General features: G+C 40.9%; 1 protein-coding gene across 2 annotated transcripts in view; it reads left to right on the top strand.

Moving 5' to 3' along the window:
* LOC113406789 (spermatogenesis-associated protein 13-like) overlaps positions 1–17177 on the top strand; it is a 71460-nt gene extending 54283 nt beyond the window's left edge. The window contains exons 9-12 of one of the 2 annotated variants that reach the window (XM_026653499.1): positions 5266–5395; positions 5967–6339; positions 12163–12237; positions 14940–17177. In XM_026653499.1, coding sequence (XP_026509284.1) covers positions 5266–5395; positions 5967–6339; positions 12163–12237; positions 14940–15121 — 760 coding nt within the window. In that variant the 3' untranslated portion in view covers positions 15122–17177. Of the gene's footprint in view, positions 1–535; positions 591–5265; positions 5396–5966; positions 6340–12162; positions 12238–14939 lie in introns of those variants that run through there. The other variant, XM_026653500.1, reaches the window with a different exon arrangement.
* Positions 17178–25907: the final 8730 nt, after the last annotated feature.

The following is a 25907-nucleotide window of genomic DNA, read 5'->3' as shown; positions in this document are numbered from 1 at the left end:
CATGATTCAACTGTCTTGGGTTTTTATCAGTTGTTCTGGTCTCTCTCCCCCCCCCCCCACCCCCATTTTCCCCTTCAAAATTTCTTCAGAGCCCTCACAAAATTCACTTAGAAAATGCTTATCTGTGCTCTGTGTGGAAAGAGGCCATGGGCTTCCCTTGGTCCGAACTGTTTAATTTTGTTCACTAAATGTGCAAAGGAACTGAGGCTGTCATTTTCTCAACTCACCATGAGGATACCAGTTTATCAGACCCAAGAGAGCCTGTGTGGTAACCAGAAACAGACTTTGCCTTCTTCACAGAATCATAGTCAGTGCTGCTTAATAAAGAATGATCTCCTTTCTGTAGAATACTGAACCAAACTATAGAACTTAATAGAGATTAAATACCTGTTTTAGTTCTGTACAAGTCTCAATAAATTCTGTAGGTTGGTATAAAAATTGTTGAAAGGTTATCATTCTCTGTTAAATTATATTATTGTAGTAATTTCTATAAAGCCCTATTTAATATTGGTTTAATCCCCATTATACTCTATAGGACTTTTCTATAATAGAGAAGAGAACAAAAGTCTGCAAAACCTGCTTGTTTCTTGAGATATATGCAGATGTTGAACAGTGTGGGTGAAAGAAGGAGCCTTGCCGGACTCCAACAGAGTGACCTTGTGATGCTAAATTTTTGGCTGCGGCTAAGGAAAATCGTCAGGCCAAAGTTCACCAGAACCAAGTTTGACTTAGAAAGACTCAGAGACCGAAACATTGCAGAGTCATTCCAAGCAATGATCAGCGGAAAATTTGCCCCGCTGTTGGCTCTAGAGGAAGACGTAGAAACAACGACCAACAATTTCAACGCTGTAATGAATGAGGCAGCAATGGACGTCCTAGGAGACAGCTGTGAAATCACTCAAGAATGGAAAAGCTACAGGTATTGACAACATCCCAGCCTAATTGATGACATTCGGAGGAGAAATAGTAATACATATACTCACCAAGATCTGCAACAAGATCGGCAGACCGGTGAGTGGCCCTCCACATGGACACAGTCACTAATCATCACTCTGCCAAAGAAAAGCAACCTGCAATTGTATCAAAATTACCGGACCATAAGCTTAATTAGCCATCCCAGCAAAGTGACGTTGAAAGTCATATTGAACAGATTGAAGCCACAAGTGGAGAATATTATTGTTGAAGACCAGGCTGGCTTTCATGCTGGAAGAAGTACCACAGAACAGATTTTCAACCTTCGTGTTCTATGTGAGAAGTACTTACAACACCAGCAGGACATCTACCATGTCTTTGTTGACTTCAAGACGGAGTTTGACAGAGTATGGCATGAAGCTCTCTGGGCACCCATGAAGAAGTACAGTGTTGGTTGTAAGCTTATTCTTACCATTAAACAACCGTATGCCAAGACCAGCCATGCAGTTCTCCTCAATGGCACAATAGGAGAGTGGTTTTGCACCACTGTTGGAGTCCAGCAAGGCTGCTGCCTGTTGCCCACACTGTTCAACATCTACTTGGAGCATTGTCATCGTGAAACTTAAAACTAGGAATTTAATTTTGTTCTGTATGATTTCCTGCTAATTTAAGTGATGAATTAATGTGTACTGTGTGCTAGTGCACACTTAGTATGTGGATTGCCTGACTGTAATTTAAACTATAGTCCATTCATTTAGTAAGCAAGCAGTGAATCCGAGTTTCTGGCATACACTCTATAAACCATACAAAGCTGAACTGAGACCTAACTAACTGACTTTACTATGAACTCATGAAAAGCACTGTTATGGGCAAGATCTGTGTGTAAGCTTGGGCTGGCAGAAGTTAAAGGGTGATTTTATCCTCTTGCGCTCCTCCAATATCTTTGTTTATTGTAAAATCTAGAGGCCAGATAATGTGTTGGTATAAATCAATATAGCTCCATTGAAGTCATAAATCATTAATAAATAGCCATTCTAAGTACTTCCCTGTGCTGATTTACTTTCTGAATAAATTAAGCTTTTATCTTTAAAAGTTTGTGTTTCTAGCCCTTACGGTTGCAGGGAAAAGGTTCCATCTATGAACCAGTCTGCAGAGACCCAGCCTGAAACAATCTCTCTGAGTCCAACGTTTACAGTATTTACCTTGGAAAAATTCCCATTGAATACAATGAAATTTTTGCTCGTGGACGTAGTGCGGGATTTAGCCCAATAAGAGAGATGGATTATTGCCATTCAGTTCCATGGTTACTGCCATTATTCATCTCCATGGTTAACTTGGAAGCCCCATGATATCAATTTGAATGCCAGTATGTGTAGCTGTTTCACTGCTGGTAACTTTTGAGCAGGATCATCCAGTAATACTGGACTGTGGGTAGAGCTAGGGCAGGGTATCATCAGCCTCCCCCACATTTTCTGTTTCCCTCTCCTCCACCAGACTCACCCACACAACCCAGGCAAAAGAAGATTGTTTTGGATTGGTGGGAGCTGCTTTCTTCTTTATTTAAACTTCAGTATTTTATTTCAAAACTATTATTTTTCAAATGCCCAAAAATGTGTGAGAGGCACCATAGAACAGTTAAAGACACAGAGTTTATAGTCTGCCAGTAAGGGCACCTGTTACACAACAAGTGACCGTAATAGACAGACCAAAAAGAGGGGGACTAAGATAGGAAGGGCAAGGGAAACAGTGATGAGATTGTGCGGTCACTCAATAAGGCATGTCCACCCTTACATTAGTGGGATTTTGTTAGTGTTACTCTCGCTTCTTATGTGTGATGTTGCAGAAGTGAGTTTCTAGTGGGTATTTGAATAGGGAGAGGGAGGTGGATTGTGAACACACACATCCAGACGTGTGCAGGTGGTAAGGCAGAAGCATGTGAGGAAATTTGCAGAAGTGGAGGGGAAGCCAGGACTCTCAGTCTTGCCCCTCAAACACCTGTTTACATGCAATGGCCCAGCCTGTCAGCAGCCATTAATCAATCCCTCTATGTTCGCTGGGAGGTCGGTAAAACGATCCAGTGGCCAATTGATATTGGTATGTTGGTGGATTTGCACAAAACACAGCACAGAAAACACCAGCACTTAACAGAAGCACCACAAGAAGGTTCTCGTCTTCCTCCCAAACTTCTATGACCAAGTAGCTTCACTTACTAGCCACACTGAGGCAGGATTCCAACGTAAGTTGAAGACGGGAATCGCCCTTGTTGATCTGTCCTCGGCATACGACACTGTCTGGAGACAGGGCCTCCTTCTCAAAGTCTCCCGCATCATTCACTGCTGGTGAACAATCTGCCTCTTGGCGGCGATGACTGGGGATCGCTGCTTTAAGGTACACCTTAATGGCCAGATCAGTAGACCAAGAACTCTTAACTCAGGCATCCCTCAGGGCTCTGTCCTGGCCCCAGTACTTTTTAATTTATATACCGTGGATATACCAGCAACAGAGTCAAGGAAATTCATGTTTGTGGATGATATTTCCCTAGCTGTTCAGCACACAAGCCTACATACCACCAGCTGCACCCTAACCTGAGATCTTAGCATAATGGCTGATTATTTCCAATGCTGGAAATTTAGGCCTAATCCAAAAAAAACCCATGGTAACTGCTTTCCATCTGAACAATAAAATGGCTAATACCAAACTTGATGTGCAGTTCTGCAGTGAGAGCGTCAGCCATGAAGCTAATCCAAAGTATCTTGGCATTACACTGGACTGGAGTTTGACCTTTCGACAACACCTCGAGAACACCCACGATAAGGTCAGGTCTCGTGTCGCGCTTATCAGAAATTGGCCAGAACATCATGGGGCTCCAGTCCACGGACCTTATGAATCGCAACAATTGCCTTGTAAAAAGCAACAAAGAGTCCTGTGGCACCTTATAGACAGACGTATTGGAGCATAAGCTTTTGTGGGTGAATACCCACTTTGTCAGACGCAATTGCCTTGGTATATTCTGCAGCTGAATATTGTGCACCAGTGTGGTCTCATAGTAATCACACTAAACTCCTTGACACTCAACTCAATAATGCTATGGGCATAGTGTCAGGGATGCTCAAATCTACCCCAGTTGACTGCTTCCCCTGCACATCAGCCTCCACAGATTAGAAGAGCTGCTCAGACATCTCGCTTTCTTACTCATGTCAACGCAAATTCGAGGATCCCACTGCACCATGACCTGCAGAACCCGCCAAAGACAAGATTAAAATCCTGCAACCCTCTATGGAACCGTATGAAGATCCTTACAACCAACTTTGATGCTGAGGCTCAATGGAGAGTCACATGAAGCACTTTGACCGCTCAAAACAAACAGCTCGTCATTGATCCTCTTGAGGAACCACCAGGTTTTGATTTATGTCGGAAAGACTGGTGCAAATTGAATCACATCATGACATCTCATGGGAGATGTGAACAAACCCTCTTTAAGTGGAAAATGAGGCATACACCTGTGGTCGCCAGGTACAAATGATAGAGCACATCATATCTGAATGTCCCCTTTGTTCTTTTGCCGGGGGCCTGAAGGACATTCCACCAGCTCACTGCTGCAGCAATGTACTGGCTATCAACCTTAGCAACAACTACAAATTTATATCTATCTACCCAAGCCATATGGAAGAAGAATAAGAATCAATCCCTCCTCCTTTCATTTCTCCTTCTTTGTGCTCATGACCCCCTTAACTCACAACAGCTAGGTAGATTTCAGCAACTCCTCATCCTCTGGATCCTTTCATTGGCCTTTCTAAGAAGAATCCTTGTACAAGACAGAAGAGGACATTCCTCTCAACGCCTATAACATTGCAGCTAAGCAGCTGGGACACTAAGCTGTGCTCCCCTTATCAAGTCACCCCAGTCCCATGCCTCACTCCCAGCTATTGGGGAGGAGGGAGAGGAAAATATAATCTAAAAATAAATTATTAAAGAGAACATTGTTTTACACAACTGGATTCCTGTTATAAATAAACTCTTTGGGTGAAACCATGTCCCCATTGAAGTCGATGGGACTGGTGCCATTGATTTCAATGGAGCCTGGATATCACAGCTTAGGTTTGATTCTCCACCTCCTTGCCCTGGGTGTAGTAATTTACACCTGTGCAAAGTGGGTGATAGGGTAGCATAGAATTGTGTAAATGACTATACAAGATGCAAGGTAGTGGGGAATCAGGCCCTTCAGATTTAAGAACTCTGGTTGGGGGATAAATTAATACTGTAGAGAATCATGCTTCAGACAGTCAGGTAAACTGTGTTGATGTGTTATATCCAGTGCATATAATGTGTTTGAAATCTGCTTCCACTTTACAGTGATTATAACAATATACAGGCAGCGTATGAGGCCATGAAGAATGTAGCATGCCTCATCAATGAGCGCAAACGAAGGCTGGAAAGCATAGACAAGATTGCACGCTGGCAAGTATCTATTGTTGATTGGGAGGTAGGTATCATTCTTCCATTTTCATGAAATATTTAAGATTAAAATGTACTTAAATGACTTCTGGGGGGCATCTTTTTTTCTATGGTAGTAGTTTATGGTGCATACATTTCATGTGGTCCTTGGTCAGTTAAAAGTTGAGTTGCTTCATTTGCAATGACTCTATTACTGATTATCTTATGTCTTACTCAGAAAGAGCAACAGTTATAACACGTGTTTGTATCTTTGAGATTACAAAGACATGTTGAAAGAGAACAAAATGTATTTTCTTTTAGGTTGGGACCATTATATCCGATTCTGATTTCTTGATAGTTTTACACTCGGGTAACTCCATTGACTTCAATGAAGTTACGCCTGGTTTGCACTGGTGAAACTGAGAGCAGAATCAAACCCATATTTTTTTGTGAATGCAGCTTGATCTACCTTTTATATTTATAGATTTTAAAAAAGTTCATTGAAACTGAAGTACAGTTCTGTCTGTCGTGTGACCAAATGCTACAAAAATAATAATTAGTAATATGGTCGCTTAAAACTGTGTATTTATTTATTACACATACACTTCTATATATTTTAGGGGCAGGATGTTTTAGCCAGAAGCTCAGAACTGATCCACTCGGGCGAACTGACCAAAATCTCAAAGCAAGGCAAAAGCCAGCAGAGGATTTTTTTCCTTTTTGACCATCAGCTTGTGTTCTGTAAAAAGGACCTGCTGCGACGGGACATGTTATATTACAAAGGTCGGATTGATCTGGATGAGATGGAACTTGTGGACATTGAGGATGGCAAAGATAAGGACTTTAACATTAATATCAAGAATGCTTTCAAAACTGTGAATAGAGCAACAGAAGAGGTTTATTTGTTTTGTGCAAAAAAACAGGAAGATAAGAAAAGGTGGCTGGAGGCATGTGAAAATGAAAGGCGAAGAGTGCAGGAAGACAAAGAAATGGGTGAGTGCAAAGATGTACAGTGTGCGGGGAGGTGTTAAATCAAAAGGCAAAGTTTGGATTTCTCTCCTTTTTGGCTCTGTGCAAATGGGTTCTCACCCTTTTTGGGCAGCTGTGCCTGTTTACTAGACACAAACTTCAGCTATACAAGCGTCTGTTGTTTCCCATTCAGTTGTGTGAGCTCTGTGATCCTGAGACTGGGGATTGGTGTGGCTGTGGCTCTGTGGTGGGTTACATCTTGCACAACACACAGAGCAGAAGGCAGGATGAGTGCACTAACTGCAGCACAGACTACTCATTGAGAGCAAAAATCTGTCCCCCGCTGAAAAGCTTTGTGGAGGGAGATTCTACAGGGATGGGGGAAGGAATGCTCACTATTTGGTCATGGAGCAGCAGTAAAACTGCCCCACAGCCACTTTTGCAGCCCTAGATCAACAGTAGCTCCTTAATCCCCGTTCTATGGCCTTCCCCTGCTCTCCCGCTAGTCCTCTCAGAGCAGGTATGCAGCAAGAGACCCTGTGTAGCTGACTTCTAGGGCATGGGGTGGGGTGGAATTCCTCAAGCTCCCTCTGACTGCATAGTAGAACTTCATGTAGTTCTACTGGGTTATTGGGGGCCTTCCACAGCTTCAGAGATGTGAGAGAATTCACCTCATGAGGGGGAGCTTAGAGTGCCAGTAACAATAACCTGACATACCAGTACGAAGGGCTTGTCTACAGGTGAAACACTTACAGCAACAGCACTGCAGCTGCACTGCTGCAGCACTTAAGTGGAGACACTGCCTATGCTGACAGATGGGGTTCTCCCATTGGCGTAGGTAATCCACCTTCCCGAGAAGTGGTAGCTAGGTTGATGCAAGAATTCTTCCATCGACCTAGCACTGTCTGCACCCAGGGTTAGGCTGGCTTAACTGCGTCACTCAGGAGTGTGGATTTTTCATACCCCTGAGCTATGTAGCTAGGTTGATCTAACTTTTTAGCATGGACTACACCTTATATGTGAACTAGTGGTTGGCATTTTGTTTCTAAAGAACATTTTGTTATAAAGCCAGGCAGTAGTATCCTTAGGTCTGTGCAACCTATGTAGTATAGCAGCACTCAGCCAAGTTATAGAGGAGGAAAGGCCTAGTCATAAGTGAGGAGGGGAATGGGTAGAACCCTGCATGTCTGACATTGGATAGGGCCTTGCAAATCCAAGGACCAGCTTTGGGCCAAAATGTATCGCGTGTGTGTGTGTGTGTGTGCGCGCGCATTTGGGATTTTAATTTAAAATTATGTTTGTTTCACAGTTTAATATTGGGCATAACCGCTTCAGTTTAATAAAATCAGTGGTAAAAGATTCAGCAGAATTGCACTGAGAAAATAGAGATATAAGAGGACAGTAGTGATAGGAAGCATAAAACTGATTTTTACATTCCTAAGGCAATGGTGGGAGGGAAAAAATCCCAGTGTGTGTGTGTAATGTATGATGGCTGCTCTCTGTTATGACATTTATCTTTAATGGGGAGAGATGGGATAACTCATAAGTAACATTCTTCAGGACTGAAATGGCTCTAAATGACAGCAAATTAAAATCCAAAGTGCTCTGAATGTGATTTCCTGGATGACATAACTCACAAGTCATTAAAACTTTAACATGATTAAGAGCCTCATATTCCCAACCCACCCATAAAATAGGAGCAATCCCTATGTACGCCGAGGCTGATTCTGATCTCACACCAGTGTAACCCCATTGACTTTAATGGACTTCCTCTTGATTTACACTGGTGTAATTGAAACAAGAATCAGGCCTCTTTTGTGTATATATTCTAGGTAGTGGCTGTTCTCTGTTAGGCCATTATTTTCTCTCCTGCTGAGAAGCTCAATAGTTTATGGCTCTAAAGTTATCCTTCTCCTTATTCATGAAAATAAATGTCATCGTCATTCAACAGCACACACACACGCGCACACACACACGCACACACACACACTGAAAGAAAAAGTCAAGACATTACCAGCTAATATTCCAACATCAGCCTTAACTTTCCCCCATGGACCATACGTTACAAGTAGCCAAGGGTAGCTGGTACCCAAAATAAAAGATGGAGCTGAGACAACTAAACAAACTACCTTGCAAATTAGTTTCCCTATTCTCCCTTGCTCTGCAGTGCACTGGGAGCCTATACTCCTGTTGGGCACCCCAGCCATTGTTTTCAGAAGCGGCTTCTACATGGAGTGCATACCCTGCCCAGGCACACACTTATCACTATTGGGCCCATCTCCAGACTACTGAATATTAGCCCAGCGGAGCTCTAAAACAACATGTGCATTGGTGCAGGATGGCTGATGGGAAATAGAAGAACAGTGTAGTGCATTTGGGAACTAATATACAATCTATCCCATTTATCACAACAAAACGACTCAAACTAGCTCAAGCTGTCCAAAAAATGAGAGGGACTAATAGTGAATAGACTGTCACATCAAGGAGCAGGGCTCCCTTGTTTACAAAACAAAATACAACATCCCCACCCTACCCCGGCCCCCACTTAATTTCCAAATTCTTGATGGGCCTTAGCTCCATTAAACCTGATGACTGGGCACATTGCAGTTGGGGATTTGTGAATTGGATTGGGCACAAGGAGATCAACAGCTAATCTTTGTTCATCTTTGGACCTTTCCAAGGTTCACTTAGCTCCTCCACTTTAGCTTTGTGAGCCAGGATCTGAGCTCTTTACAGTTATAGCAGTTCCTTTCTGGGGGTTCCACAAAAATGGAACCAAGAGAGTATGCAGGACAGCCCAAATTTCTAGGCAGTAGCTGTGTCAGTCCCAGAATATTAGAGAAACAAGGCGGGTGAAGTAATCTTTTATTGGACCAACTTCTGTTGGGTAAAAAACAAATTAAGCTTTCGAGAGCTTGTCTCTCACCAAGCAGAAGTTAGTCCAATAAGAGTTGTTGTTTCACCCACCTTGTCAGACCAAATACTACACGTTTTGGGGATTTTGAAGTGCAGACCAGTAGACCCAGACTGTACTGCTGCTGCTGGCGCCTTCTGCTGCTGGCAGAGCTATGTACAGTTTATCAAAACTCATATGGTGGGAGAGAAGGTTTGGAACCTTCCTACAAGAAAACACATGGGTGATTGGGTGCTAAACCTTCCCCCAAAAGTAATATTGCAACAAAAATAGCTACCTAAAAAGGCCTGAGACTGATAAGACTGAGGAATACTATTCTAAGGAAAGTTGCAGCAGCCAAATCCCTGAATTTTTTATTTTACATCTTATATTTGAATGTATAATCTCATGACTTAACTGGCAGTGTGCATTATAATGATGATGATAATAATAACTTAGCATTTATAGAGGGCTTGATCATGCATATCTTGTAGTCCCAACATTTCCATTGTGTTCAATGCAAGGAGTGCAAGTTAGGGATTTATATCTACAAAACATTGTACAAATATTAATTAGTGATGTGTGTAGCAAACAAAAACAGAATAATAAGAAAATGTATTTTCTATAATGTTAGATTCATAAATCCAGCTTTATATATCACTGCATATATGTGTGAAATGTAGGCTGCTGTAAAATATCCTTTATCAGACATTCCAAATGCTTGTTCAGACCAGGAGCACCAGAAGCTCCCTAAAAGAGGAGTTACCAGCGCCCAAAACATGGCCCCCACTCCGCCTCTTACCCCCAAGGTCCCACCCCCCATCGCTTGCCCTTAAGGCAGGTAAAAAGTGGGAGGCTGTAGCCATCCCACTTTTAAAAGTGACGGGGCCATGCCACCTGGCCGCCCCGTTCCAGCGCCCATGGTTCAGACCTAGTAGTATCCTGTGTTATATAGGTATCTTATGCTATAGAAGGGATGGTTCAAATTTAATGTCCAAACCCACTTTATTTATGTTGATATGCCCTCGTAAGTCTCTATGGCTTGGATCTCTTCTCCATTACCCAGGAGAGTTTGTTTTCTAAAATTTCACTTTTTTGGCATAGTTGAACACTATCCTTTAGCCAAAGCCAGTGGAAGACCTCTGGTATTCTCAACCTCAAACATCTTGTTTGATTTTGTAATTTATCATGCTGGAATTCAGATGAAGTCTCTAATTTAACTATTCAAGGAACAAATAAATCACTCTTCAAATTCTAAAGCTTGAATGACTAGTTCTGTTTTCAAAGACATTTCAGTAGAGGTCAGAGCCTCCCAAACCATATCCAACTCTTCTGAGCTATTATAAGTGCATGCTGGGAATGGGCCACAACCAGCAGCTCTTTCTCCAAAACCACTAATGGTAGATCTAAGAAAACAGTCTGCTTCCTGCTGCTGCAACTTTTTGATTTCTTTGGCTGCTTTTTTGTCTCCAGGAAGAGAAAAAAGAATTGAATAATTACAAATGAAATAAAAGGAATAACTGGTAACTGAAGGAGTATGGTCAGATTATATTAAAAACAGTCACCTGAGGGATGTAACTCCTCCATGAATGCAGGCCAGAAAGTGCAGGGAATTCAAAGTAACTGAAAAGTGTGAATGAAGAGCAGAATGGAATCCAAGTGGCTGCTTTGTTGGGCCACCTGGCTTTGGGTTGCAGCACTTTGCAGTCCATTGTATATATATGAATGGAACGAGAAGCACCACACACACCTTTTTAGTTGTGCTAATATAACACATTCATATGCTGCAAACAACACGCACAGTTACTAGATGAATCTCACACATAGTGAGATGGGACTAGAACACCAGTACTTGAACTCCAAAAACATAGTCCATTAGATGTAAGGAAAAATTCCTCTAGCTACACTAATAGCAGGTGCCTGTCCTCTTTGGGAGTCAGCCTCTCTCAGCCACATTGAAATCCCTCAGACACTTAACACTAGTACATTACAGTAAATTGTTAGGTTAGACCATGGTATCATGTAACATGACACTGACCATGTAAGTGTGTAAACAAGTGTATTTAATATCCCTCAATACACTGACATGCATAACACACACCAAAGAAGGCTACAAGCTCATCGTTAAAAGAAAACACCACCTGGTTTGTTCAAACTGAAGACATTACATTTTGTAAAATGCCAGTTTAACAGTGACGTAGTTTGAAATTCATTCATATTCTTAGAGGAGCTTTTCAGCTTTTAAAATATATATTTTTATTAAATTTGGATCAACATAGATAAAATGTATAACACCAATACAGTAAACACAGGAACAGCAAAAATTCAAGTGTTGGTCTGAGGAAAATGGGTTCAGTTTTCTTTTACAGAATACAAGCAGGATTATGTCTATACATACTGTGACCTTGCTTTTCTCTTACCAGCTTTACACCAGTATAACTCTAATGACTTCATTTAGTTATCCCAGGTTTACCCCAGTGTAAGTGAGAAGAGAATCAAGCCTCATATTTATCTCTCCTAGCAATCCAATAACTGGTTTGTGGATCCATTGGCCCCCAAAGTGTCATAAATCCACATAATCTTCCTAGGTGTTAGTTTGCTTTGTCATCACCAATTTAGCTGCGAGAGTTGTAAAATGACAAGTAGCTAGTCAGATCCCCAATGACCACCAGCTGGAGATAATTATTTCAGCACAGGTTGGCATCAATTTGTGCTCAAAGGGCCAAATTAGTATCTCAGTTATGCCAATGAAATGCCAGAGTTAAACTGGTGAAACAGTAAAATCTGGACCTGTATTTCTCAAAAACATATGGTACATTACTATTAAGAATTATTTAAAAATCACTAAAGTATCATTTTAAAATTGTGTTTGCTCAAATGTTTTTTAATTTACTGTTATCAAATAGCAGATACAATATCTTAATACTGAGACCCTAATGTACTTTAAAATCCAGGAATGGAAATCTCAGAAAATCAAAAGAAACAAGCCATGCAAAATGCGAGAAAATCAAGGCATGGAAAAATTAAAGGTGAGTACAGTATTTAAGTATTATTGTAAGTTTTAAATATATCATTTATTTTTTCAGTATTGAACTTATGATGGGAGATATTTGTAACCCTTCTGCCAGTCACAGTTGGCAGCAACAAGGGCCGGGTTCAGTATCGAGGGGTTCCTTTTCAACAATACAACGGAAAACCGGCTTGGTTTTATGTGTAATTGTCCCAGTGACCTGGGACAATTACACATAATCCCGGGGCACCTCTAAGAGGCAATACTTTCCCTCTTGCAAGCACAGAGTCTGAGTGTAGCAAAAAACTTTTTTAATAAAAGGAGGGAGGTAACTCGGCATTAATTTGGGGAAACATCCCAAACAGGACTCATAAACATAAACCATGAGCGAAAGACCCATCCCCCAAGTACGTTGGGCAGTGTTCTTAAGTTCAGCAACCCCAAAGTCCCTTTAATGTGCTCATCCCTTCTCTGCACCCCACTCACAGTTGTCCTTGGACAGTGCAGACCCAGAGTTCAGAGATGTATCTGCAGTGTTCACCTCCCACCTTGGGTGGAGGTGGGGGGTGTAAGGAGGCACCTTACTCATGCCACTGCTCGGGCACTCATTCGCCGGCCCTCTCTGCCAGCCACCCTTCTGCCCACTCACCCTGCTTCACCACCAGCTGCCCTACTATCTTCAGGGCCCACCACTTAACACAGCTGTCAGTGACTTCAGCTGTTAGTGGGGGAGCCTCACTGCTGGTGCACACTGGGCAGTCTCTTACATCAGAGACACTGTCCCAAAGCAGGTCTAATACTTAGACCTAGGTATCAGTGATTTCAGCCCTGCAGCATGTAACAAGACTCTCAATTGAGTCTAAATTAGCTCTGTTATTACACCGTAGAGAGAGGAGAGTCCGATGGTGTCTGGGACCGTTAGGCAGGGCCCACACAATGGGCTGGTCTACACTGGGGGGGGATTGATCTAAGATATGCAAATTCAGCTACGCAAATAGCGTAGCTGAAGTCAAAGTATCTAAGATTGAATTACCTGGGGTCCACACGGCGCGGGATCGACGGCTGCGGCTCCCCCGTCGACTGCGCTACCGCCGCTCGCTCTGGTGGAGTTCCGGAGTCGACGGTGAGCGCGTTCGGGGATCGATATATCGCGTCTTAACAAGACGCGATATATCGATCCCGGATAAATCTATTGCTACCCGCCGATACGGCGGGTAGTGAAGACGTACCCAATGAGGGATAAGTACCTGTTCCCATCCTGTCTCAACTCACTGGGCTTTGGAACCCATGTCCCCTGCCTAGCGAGTACTGTTTAGTTGAGGGTGAGTCCCACGATTGGGAAATGCCAAGTTCAGTTCTCCTGCCCTTGATTCACATAAGGATAACAACCCTTTATTACTCCTGCCCCAATAACAAGGAGACTGGGGATCCCACACCGCCAAAAGTGACCATTTGGGCAAGCAATCTCATCATGCTAAGCACCTAGGCCAGGTGGGTGTGCCCATGCAAACGAGATCGGCTCCTGAAGTCCTCTTCCACAGCTCATCACTAGATGTCAAGGGAGAGCTCATTCAGACTCTGCTTACATATTCAAATATAGTCATTCTCTTTGATCCTTTGCAAATCTCTTTTGGGGTTAGACTTTCTAAAGTGATTTTATTTAGCATGTATTTCAACTTCAAAGCCCTTTATAAACTATTTACTAAATAATCCTCACAAACACCTTCAGACAGGCAAGTTAGTATTATCCCCACCTAAAAGAAGACCTGAACAGAGAAGTTGAGTGATTTGCTTAAAGGTACAGAGGGTGTCAGTGGTTTAGATGGGATTAGAAACTCAGGAATCCCTGGTTCCATTCCCATGTTCAGACCCTTCCACCCAAGTTCTCTCTAGAATTCAACACTGTTGATTTAAAATATTCTTTGGACCGAGATTTTGTTGTATTCAAAATAAAATTCTAAATGGTTTTGTGTGTGTGTGCGAGAGATTTGGATCACTTTTTGATGAGTTGAGCAGCTGGGAGTCAGCCTGGGTCTGAGTGGGCAGTTGGTTGGGGTGCTTTCCTGGAAGGTTGGAAGAGGCATGACTTTTGTCTTTGTTCAAATGCATCAATGTCAAAATTTTGATCTGCAGTTGAGAGATTCTTATGTGCATATTAATATGTAAACATATCTATCTCTCAATATATATGAGTAAATGGCATGTTACAAATTGGGCCAGATTTTCAGGGCAATGGCTGTAAAAAATTGATCAGGAGATTGTGATCTCAATACTCAAATGTCAAAGTCAGAGAGCATTACCTTGGAAAACTATTTTCCCCTCCAAGGTACCTTTTCTTCACCAGTCAGAACATTTTACATAATCTTACCCAGCTATTGCTTAAAAAGTCAAAGTGTCTGCTACATTAACCATCTTTCCTCTTAAAAGCACAATGCTTCTGCATATGTTGTCTGGTTTTGTGAAACTACTGCTGATTTTCTGGACAATACTGTAAAGTTATTTGAGGTCATACAATTATTTGTTTTTTACCCAATCAAAATTAAGACCAAAATAGAAAAGTGGAAAGTCAGATATGATAAGATCTGATCTACTCCTATTGGCTATGATGGCAAGTTTCAGACTTCATTGAGAGCTGCATTTGACCCATATGCTCTGTGCATTTTCTCTGGGTTGATTACTTTGTCATTTGTCTCACACATTCTTCATTTTTTCCTTCTGCAGGTATAAGTTATAATGGATGTCCCATGCCTCCTCCACACCAGAGTTTACATCCTATTCATCAACGCCACATCACTGTCCCCACCAGCATTCCACAGCAGCAGGTCTTTGCCCTGGCAGAACCCAAACGAAAGCCATCCCTTTTCTGGCACACCTTCAACAAACTTACCCCATTCAAGAAATGAGAGGGCCAAAGTCATTGGAAGGACGTTGGCTGAAGGAGAGATGTCTTCCTGAGAAGAACCTTTGGGACGTAGTTGAACATGTTTGAGCCGGAAAACCATTAATTCTCCCTTTTGGAGGTAAAGACCTAGCTCTGCCTGAGCCAAAAACATCACCTTTGTCTAGAAGGAAAATGAAGTTCATGAGGTTCTATGATGAAGAATCCAGATGGTTCTGAAGTAAATGTTGACATGCGTCAATAAGCATTGCTAATGAGGAGCACATCACTTGGTGACGAAGGCAAATTGCTGTTATTCTATAGTAGCAGCATCTAATCTCTCTTTTTAGTCGCACTGCATTAATGGTAGGGTCATTTGAACATTTCATTTTTCTTAATAGTGAATTGATGGCCAAATTTAGGATTAGGAAGGAATTCTTCCCTCAGGGCATATTGGCAAGGGACTTTAGGAGATTTTTCTCTTCCTTTGGATCACTGAGCAGGGGTCATCCATCAGGATCAGGTGAGTGAATCCCACCTGATTTAACTTGATGTGGATGCAGAAACTAGTGGACCTTAACACTTCCTGTCTTTTTCAATGTTTCTTTACATTTGCCAAATGGCAATAGGAAGTCCCGCAAGGCCTTATCTTCTAGGTTAGAACAGAGAAATTTTTTGACTCCATATTATGGAAAATGAACAAAAAAGACTGCAAGGATTTATGTATTTACTGCATACAAGGACTGGAAAGAGGAAGGACCCACCAAATGATTCTTTCCAACCAAGGCACCATACTGCATTCTTGTATGCACTTCCATATACATTTCATTTCTTGCCCATACCTCTTATCCTGTGACACTCTTCTCTGTAATTCCAGTATGCCTGTGTTTCAGTATAAAAACTAAAGTGTTTTTTTAATCAAATGAAGATAATGTGAACATACAAAAATGCAAAGTTAAGGAACCATGAGAGACTGTTGGCACTAGATAGCTTTGGTTATATAATTCACACTTTAACTGGAAAGTTGTATATGGATGGAATTTAAAGTGTATGAACTGTAACAAAAGTTTCCGTCAAGTTCCTGAAGCTGTCTTTGATTCTGAGCCTCTTACACATCAGTCAAGTGACAGTGGGTTTTTATTACTTCAAAATGTTAAAGAGAAGATGCCACCAGTATGGACAAAAGACGGTGGTGGAATCAGAAATGGGCTTTGACTGAGAACCATCAGTTTCTCTTGGAGAAGGATGACTTTTTTTTTTTTTTTTTTTTTTGCGCTAAGGTCAGCTCTGGCCAGGATCTGTAATATATGGTTTGATTTGAAAGAATACCTTTAAAAAAAAATCCAGTATGAGAAAATAGGATCTTGGAACTGGCAGCACTGATCATTTTTCCCAGTGGTCATGTGTAGTTCTCATTAATGCTAATGAGAGTTATTAAAAAGTATGGAGGAGAGACTCCATAGGTTTCAGCACTGGTTTGTAAAGGATTTATTTCAAATATTTTACCATTACAAGATTCCTATGCTGCTGATTAGGGGCATTATCTAATAATAAAGGCAGTTCCAGGAGTGTTCTTTGACAAATGAACAAAATCTTCTTTGCCATGAATGTGTAAAAATATGTGAAGAACAAATAATAGGTTAATGGGCAGGCATCTTATTGACAATGTAAAAAGCCTTATTTTAAACTCTGCTGTTGTTACTCTTTCTATTTTTACTTGTAGCCAGTCTTGTAGAGTCCAAAAGTTGGAGTGTAAAATAATTTAATAACCATGGTAGCTTCTACAAAGCATGAACAAGCTCACTAAGGATGCACACCAATAAATGTTTGTCAATAGATGTTAGAAAAATACTTACACTTCAATTTTCGATGGATACATACATGACCTTTTACTAACAAGTGGTTTTAACTTTAAGTGATGCATTTTGGGAACAGTACATTTGAAATGCCTTCTGTACGTAGCTTATCAATAATTGGGAAGATCTGCTGATGTTGAACTGAATTGTCCAGTGTGTGGTAAACCTTAGTGCTTGTGCTTTTTTCCTATTTATTAGTGGAGTGAAAACTTGAAATGTTTGAGAACTGCTTCATCAAATTATTCACAGGCATTTTTTTTCTAAGCAAAGATCCAATTTGGAAAAAAAAAAAGTGTGCGGGAAAGCCAGCGAAACAACTTGCTGGGTATTTTTTTAATGTCTGTGTAATATAAGCCAACTCCTTTCAGATTTTTTAAAGATAATTCTGAATGTTCAGTGTAAGTATAAGGACTGTATTTCCAGATGAAGGCACCTAAACTTGTGCTCCCACTAAAATGGGTAGCCATGTTGTATTGCTCAGTAGCCATTTGTCTGCACAGTTGCCCAGTTCTGCTGTACGAGTGCAAGTGATGCACATGCAGTAGGCAAGCAGACGTTTTTGAAGTCCTAGCTTCACCACACACATTTGGAAAGTTTTGCCCTAGACACAGGAAAAGACTCCTGGGCTGCATTGTACACCCAGCTGTTCCTTCACCCCATCAGCTTTCTATGTCATGCTGGCATGAGCCTAAAGAGTTTGAGAGGCACATCCATGGTTACACACTTGTCTTAGATAAAACCTATTCCACTCCAAAAAGCTAGTCCCTGTGGCAATACTGGAAAGCAGATTAGATTTCTGAATGTACTTACTGGCATGTGAGTACCTACAAAGACTCTTCTTTGCATAGCGGTGCTTCGCCTTGGAAATGAAGGCAAAGGTTTGAATGTGCTTTTGGATGCACAAGTTCCTTTCTTCAGGAGAACCTCATTCATTTCAACGAGATGCAAGGCAAAGCATTTCATGATGCAGATTAGTCAGGATAGGTTTTATGTACAGTATATTGCATATGCATCTGGTTTATTTATCATCTTCTGTGTGTCTTTCCATGCAGCCTAATCTTGCACCAGGTGGGAAAAAGAGAGATCAATATGGCATGTTTATGTACATTTTATTGGCTAATTTATTCATCCGTGGTCTAAGAATGTGCTCACTTGATGGCAGGATGACACAAAATGGGCCAAAGGGAGACTCCATCACAGGGTTTTGAAGATATCATAGTTAAACATTGTTACATTATCCAACAATCAAAGCACCTATTAACCAAGAAGTTCAGCATGATTGTAGAGTCTTCATGGGAGAACAGTTGCAAATTAAATATGATGGGTAGTAGTTTATCAAAATCTACCTTGAAAAGAACCTTGTCATTGTCTGACTCCTGATGAAATGGCTTTTCATGTGCATATCAATAGAAAAATCAGAATTCAATAGCTATTAATGTCATCCCATTTTTCTTTGCTTTAAGTTATTTCATGTTTTAATGCAACAATTAAGCACAGCTGTGCCTCATGTAGGTAAAGCACAGGCTGGGGAGAGCCTTCCTTATTACCTATTGAGCAGATAACCTCAGACTTTTATGCTTGAAAAGCATTAAAACAATCTTCCTTGAATGTGTTTCCTTTGGGTTGGGATAATGCCAAAACGTAACTGCATCTAAGAGTTTTGATCTTACTACAAAATAAGTTTGTTTTACAAGTGGCTTTTGCCATGCTGAATTTCACATTGATTTTTAACAGTGAAAAGCAGTGAAGGAGTTTGAAGATAGAATACACGAATATTCCACATTTAGTTATTTTTTAAATGATCATAACTTGGAGTTTGGGAGCCAAAGGTTCTTCGCCATAACAAATACAGTACCTTTCATTGACTGCCTTTCTTTTTCTCTGTCTGTGGCATTTGTATTTACGAGATGCCTTCTGAATGATCCTGTAATTTAAGACTTTTTGTTGTAAATATTAGAGATGACTTGCATATGTATTTTACTTGACAAATGTTTTTGTAACATTTTATCTTATGTACATGCTTTGTGCATCTTACCATCTGCGTGCTGTTACACGTAAATCAAGTGTCATGGCTACGGAACAGATGAATTGGCTGTTGACAGCTAAAGTACAATGTATAGGACTGCGGTGACTTGTTCTGAAGTAATCAGTGTGTTGCAGGATTTATTTCTGCTTAATACGTGGTTTGTCAAAATGAATCTATTTTCTGGAAATGAGTACAAACCTACATTTGCATTATTTTGTTCTTACTGTATGTTTTAATTAAATAATGGACAAAACTGATATTCCTCAGCAGTTTGTCTTATAAAATTATATTGTTCAGTTTTAAAAAATGTTGGTGGCTGGTTTTTTTGTCTGTCTTTTCACAGGGGTTTTAAATACTTCTATTATCACATTTCTTTAGAGCAAAAATGTCATATTCTCCTCTATTGGTTTTATGATTGTACCCACCTACACTGTATAGCCTGGACTAATTTTAAACAAAACCACTTAAGTTTGACTCCAGAGTTTAACTCATCATTAAGAAAATATTTTAAACCTGGTTTTGCCCCAACTATGTGTCTCTACTATCATTGCTCCTTGCCACCTTTCATCTGACAGACAGTACCCATCAGTACCCCTTGGAAGTAAATATAAGCGTAGCATTTTCTGGCACTAATGAAATTGGTGCTGAACAGAGGATAATTCCATTTTGCAGCAACTTTTGGGGTTTCAAAATTGTTAGGCCAAAAAATCCACCTGCATTTCACAAGGAAGAAAAGAGCATTGTGAAGAACTTATAAAGCAGGGGTAGGCAACCTACGCGAGCTGATTTTCAGTGGCACTCACACTGCCCGGGTCCTGGCCACCGGTCCGGGGAGGCTCTGCATTTTAATTTAATTTTAAATGAAGCTTCTTAAACATTTTAAAAACCTTATTTACTTTACATACAACGATAGTTTAGCTATATATTATAGACTTATAGAAAGAGACCTTCTAAAAACGTTAAAATGTATTACTGGCACGCGAAACCTTAGAGTGAATAAATGAAGACTCGGCACACCACTTCTGAAAGGTTGCCGACCCCTGTTATAAAGGATTTCTCCTTCCTTGTGATTTTCAAAATATTGAAACTGCTGCTGGGGGAAGGAGGAGCACTAGCACTAAGCCCCTCTGAGGCCAGGAGAGAGAGGCTGGAGTGCAGTATCCCTGTGTCTGGGCTTTAGAACATGAGGAAGGAGATCCAGAAATTAAGATAAGGTGAATTTGGACACTGGGTGAAAGAGTTTAGGTAAAGTAAGAACTGGCTTGAACTTGGCCTGGAGACTATATATGGAGTATTGTCTGGCAGCCAGCTCCTCTCTCCTCATTGTCTATTCTGCACTGGTAAGTCCTGGATCAGTATAACAAAATTCAGCATCACTCACGAAATCAGAGTAAAATCCCTATGCAAATGTTCCTTGCATTCTTATTATTTTATTACAGAAGCAGTCAGGGATCCCAACTGAGACTGGTTCTATCCTATCTTTATCTTTCATGGTTGTTACCCATGTAGTCCCTGCTCATCAGCATTATAGTCAGTTGCTAACAAAATACATTAAAACAACATTCAGTCCAAAGAACTGTATTCTCCTGCCCTTTCCAAACTATGTCATTTGAGTGCACATGGTGGATTTTTTGGTTATTATTTAACTATTTCTGGCTAATTTTTCAGGGTTATTGCAGGTGCAGTTGTACAAAAGAGCTGGGTCTAACATTTGGCTCCTGCATCACAGCCTTCATTTTTCCAGCTGAAACTCACTGAATGGGACTGGCTTCAGTGTGGGAGCCCATCAAGGTTGTGGTTATTAATGATTCAAGGCATTCTTGTCTCTCAGAGGTGGAGTGCGTGGCCTTTACACTATTCACAATCTCTTTTCGCTTAGAAAGGGAGCCGCAGGAGTGGAAATCAAGTTAGGGCTCCAGCATGGCTGTATAGAGCACTCCTAGTAGAGCACTACGCCAGCATCAATGCATGGATTTTATTAACCAAAACACTGTATAAAAAAGAGGAGACTGAGTGTAATAGATCTTGGGAAAATGCCAAATAACTGGCCAACAGGTATGGAGAAGATGGATGTTTTGTTGTTTGCTACCATTTCTGCTTTTCATTAGCATGAAGACAGGCCATGGAACTTCATTCAGAGAAAGCAGAACATGTTTCCTGAAGCACACTGTGTCATATCAAAGGTAGAACAAGCCATTAGATACTGCAGCATATTGCCAGTAACATTTGATATTGCCACAAGATGGTGATACAATCCTTTCTGAAACTATTCAAGTGTTCCGATCTGAGCTTTTTAATCGGTTCAGTTTACTGAAAAGACTCATCATGTCCCTGCAGTGTGTGAATCCCCATTGGGCATAGTAATTTCCAGCCCCTTGCACCAGGGGGATGAATTGTGTCCATTTCCTGTGACACACTAACTTCTGATAATACACATATGTTTTGTCTTTCATTGCTCACATTTAGCATCTGTGGACCCAATGCTGCTCAGTCACTCTACTTCTATCAGGCCCATAGAAAGCATCAGTTTTTAATACAACACAATTAAAACACCAAGTTATGGCCACCTTGATTACTCAGCAATACTATGCTCTAATACAGGGGTCAGCAACCTTTCAGAAGTGGTGTGCTGAGTCTTCATTTATTCACTCTGATTTAAGGTTTCGCGTGCCATGAACACATTTTAACGTTTTTAGAAGGTTTCTTTCTTTAAGCCTATAATATATAACTAAACTATTGTTATATGTAAAGTAAATAAGGTTTTTAAAGTGTTTTTAAATGAAGTTTCTTAATTAAATTAAAATGCAGAGCCCCCCAGACCGGTGGCCAGGACCCGGGCAGTGTGAATGCCACTGAAAATCAGCTCGCGTGCTGCCTTCAGCATGCGTGCCATAGGTTGCCTACCCCTGCTCTAATAGCATGACTGCTTTGACTCATGCTTGAATGGCTAGTTGGGTAGCCTGTTAGTTATTAATTAAAATTTTTTGTTCGCTCAGTTTACTCCTTTATGAACAAACAAACCAAATTAAGTTACTTCCATATTATACACTTGCTAATATTTGCAACCCTGTGGACTCATGACTGTCACTCTTTTGGCCCCCCTACTCCTTTGTTAGGGGTCCTACGTTCCCCTGCTGTCAAGTCTCAACCCTATTTAGCTTGTAAGGTGCTTGGGGCAGGGACTCTTTTATAGTACATTTGTGTAGCACAATGGTGGCCTGATATTGATGACAGTCTCTGGGTTCTACAGTACAACCAATAAATAATAACAATAAATCAAAGACTAACTCTTTAAAGTCTAACTGGAATGCTGTGTAATTAAATACTTTTCTTCTGGGTGACAGTGCAAAAAGCAAAAGTACAGTTCACTAGAGTTTAGTATTTAAATAAATACTATAAATATGTCACTGAAAGAGCTTGGCATTGGCTTTAATCTCTATTTTAATTATTGAACACATCTGAAAACTAAACTGACCTCTAAGAACTCAGTAAGCAAACTGGTCATCCTCACTGCACATGCTTGGAGCCTACATTCCTTCACATGTAGCACTCACACTTAAGTGAAAGATCCCTGAAAACAGCAGTGTACAAGGAAGCGATGGATTAGGTAAGACTGACAATTCTGTGTGTAGGTGAGTAGATGTATACGGCTTAGGCAAGCAACACCCCCATTGAAGACTCCAGGATTTATTCTAGCTTAAGGCACCAAGACGTGTGTCCTGTGTATAAAGGGATAGGGGGCTGTCAAACTTTTCCGTGATGTGCACCGTGTCTTAACAGAGAGATTGTCTTGTGGACACCGCCCCTGCTATTCACAACGCCATGGACCACTTCTCCCTTTTGCAACCACATACCGTCCTTTGGGCAATCGTTTACAGAGCACAGTAATGGTTGGGAAATATTTAATGAATGTTTAGTTTGACTATTGCAAATTAGCCCCTGGAAAGAATGAGGCGAGCTAGCAGCTGGTGTCCAGCTAGCATGTGTTCCACTGACCACAGTCTGAGAGTTTTCGCTGGGGGATATGAAAATTATCTAGCGACAGAACAAAAAGTTTATGAAAAGTGTCTCAAAATTAAGTTCTTCCCTGAGAAGTCAAATTAAGCAAATAACCCCCCAAGAAAACCTGGTTATACTTAACTATGTATTGTCATTAGCTAATCCTTTTTTAGCTAATATCCTGTGTTTGCATTTTTCAAGCAGAAGAAAGGGAGGTGACTGCAGAAAAATTATCAATAATTTTGTCAAGAGATAAGAAATAATGATCACAGCATACAATCACATTAATGCGAGAATTTATTTAAGCACCAGTTGTGTAAAATCTACTCATATTGAGTATCACTTACTCGCATGAGTAGTCCTACTTAAGTTACCCAAAATATTCCTCATAATTGCTACTCAGTGTGCATAAGCATTGCAAAATCAGGCTCTCAACTAACAAACGCCAGCAGCATTCAGAGGTAAGGCTATTGGATATTCATTATTAATGTACTGCAGTGGTCCTCCATTAAGAGGCATTAAGGCAGGAGAGACTCTCTCCTGAAAGGGTAACTATAGGCAGGTGTTGTGAGGCTAATGGCCCAAGCCACCTGGTCAGAGCATGAAGCCCAGAGGGAGTTGTGGAGCTCCAGGGTTCCCTAGGGATGCCAAATGCAGGGGTTGGTTGCAGATTGTATGACTAAGCCAGAAGAGGCAGTTGTGTGTGATCCTGAAAGTAAGTAGCAGCAGGGAGGCAGCGTTTCCTTGGGCACAGGGCTAGATGGAGTGGCTCACTTGGGGATTTTTGAGCAAGGAAACCACCTGTGTTCTGTATATTCTTACATACTGCTGTTCAGGGAAATAGGACTTTGTGGTGATTTCTATAAATAGCCTGCACCAAGGAGTACTATATCACTGATCATATTCACATGGCACAAACATGCAAGGCTCAGAAGTTCATCTTTTCACTCAGTCTAATGGGCAACATTAGCATTATTATTACATTTTCCTCCATGTTACTGCCTTATTTTATGTTAATACAGTTTTTGATGGCTTAACTCCTTTTGCTTGTTTGTCTTTAAGGCATGGCTGGGTGGGGAAATCACTTCTTGGAGTCCTTATAGTCCGCTCATTAAATACATAATGAAGAGCATTTTAGAAGTAAATATCTGATCTAGCTGAAGCAAAGAATTCAAATTTATATTTGCCAGTGTACACAGGTTAGTACTGTCGATCTTAAATATATAGATAAAGGCCCAAGATCCTGCTCCCATTGAAGTCAGTGGGAGTCTGGCTGTTGACTCCTTCCATGAGAATAGGATAGAGATCTGGGCAGTAAAAGAACAGTTAATTATTCTCATACTAGGAATGTGCAGTGGTTCCATTTTAATATCACTATTTTGCCAGCAGTAGATGTTATGAATTAGTCATCCCCAAAATGCTAAAATGAGAAGGATTGACTTCTCTTTCCCCATATTTTAAATTCTAATGGTATTAACAGCTTTTTTTTTATTCCCTACAACTGAGCTTTTGGGGCTAGTATGGCAGGAGGAGAGGGGTGGAAATGTTTACGCTTTCCTTTTAGAAGCGTGAGATAGTTGTTCAACAAAATTTGAAAGGTGATCATAATTACCTGCATTGGGATTTTATTACAAACTTCAAACTCAGGTCACTTTCACCAATATCTATGAAACCAGGTTGATTTTTGACCCAGTCAGGGTATGGATTAGGTAGAAACTATGTTCAGATTGTGGGGTTTGTACTGAAATGCAATTTACTGGCCTGATCCTCGAAGGGGCAGAGTGCCTGTGATTCCCTCTGATAACAGTGATTGTGCGAGGTGCTGCACAGGCGCAGAACAAAAAGACGGTTCCTCCCCCAGAGATCTTACCGTCTACGTTTAAGACAAGAGACAACAGGGGGAGACAGACAGATCAGGGCGATTTCATTTTCATTTCTTGAATTGTTCAGCCAAATTCACATAACCTCCAAAAAACGAAACTCTGGATTATACTGCTGGCTACTGTAGTCAGCATGAAAACAGGACAGCTACTCTCAAGGGCATCCTGGAGTCCCCGGGAACCCTGGACACAATGGCTCACCTGGCTGTGATGGATGAGGTAGATCAAAGGATGACAAAGGGCATACAGGTACCAAGCTACCTATTTTGCGGTTAACATGACTAATATTGTATCAGGTTGTTGGCAACCTTCCTTGTTTTGAATGACTCAGCACTTAAAGCAAGAGCTATATTAGCTAGCATTTTCAATCCAGCTTTCAAAACACACTTCAGACTCTCTTCCAGATGCTTGCTTTTGTATATAGAAATGCAAGAAAAGAACTAATAATGAAAGTAATTCATGGGTAGAGATTAGCTGTAAAAAGCAAAAGCAAATGGCCACAAAAAGGACTTTATTCTTTAGTTTATTTTGCGTACATTTTTAAGACCGTTTGAAAATGTAGAAGGCCATATTTTGCAATCTGAAAACCAACTAATACATAAATATCAGGTGTGTCCCAGTGAAGAACTTAAAACAGAGGGAAAAAATGTGAAATCACTTGCACAATGTGACAAGGTGTGTGGAATGACAGGAAAACTCTCTTTGTCTGACATCTTAAATGTAAATGTGTAGGGCCTGATCCTGAGCTCAGTAAGTTGGAGTAAATCAGCAGGTATTCCAGTAACTTCAGTGGAGCTACACTTGTCAAAAACTTGTGTAAGTGAGAGCAGGAGCAGGCCCATTGTGTTCTTGCAGGCTATAAAAGAGATTGAAGCCAGAGGTGACTCTTTGCTCATCTGCATGCTGACTGACCTCTGATAGTTCCCCCAGTTCTTTAAACCTCAGATAGGCTAACAGCTTTTGAGCCCCAATACAGGAAAGAATCTCTCTGTTCATGAAAACACATAAGCACGTGCTTAAGTCCCATGGAAGTGAATGCATTAAATTAAC

This window comes from Terrapene carolina, unplaced genomic scaffold (assembly GCF_002925995.2).
Source record: "Terrapene carolina triunguis isolate 2854851 unplaced genomic scaffold, T_m_triunguis-2.0 Scaffold139, whole genome shotgun sequence".
NCBI classification, from domain to species: Eukaryota; Metazoa; Chordata; order Testudines; family Emydidae; genus Terrapene; species Terrapene triunguis.
This window is presented reverse-complemented; position numbering and strand designations above follow the sequence as displayed.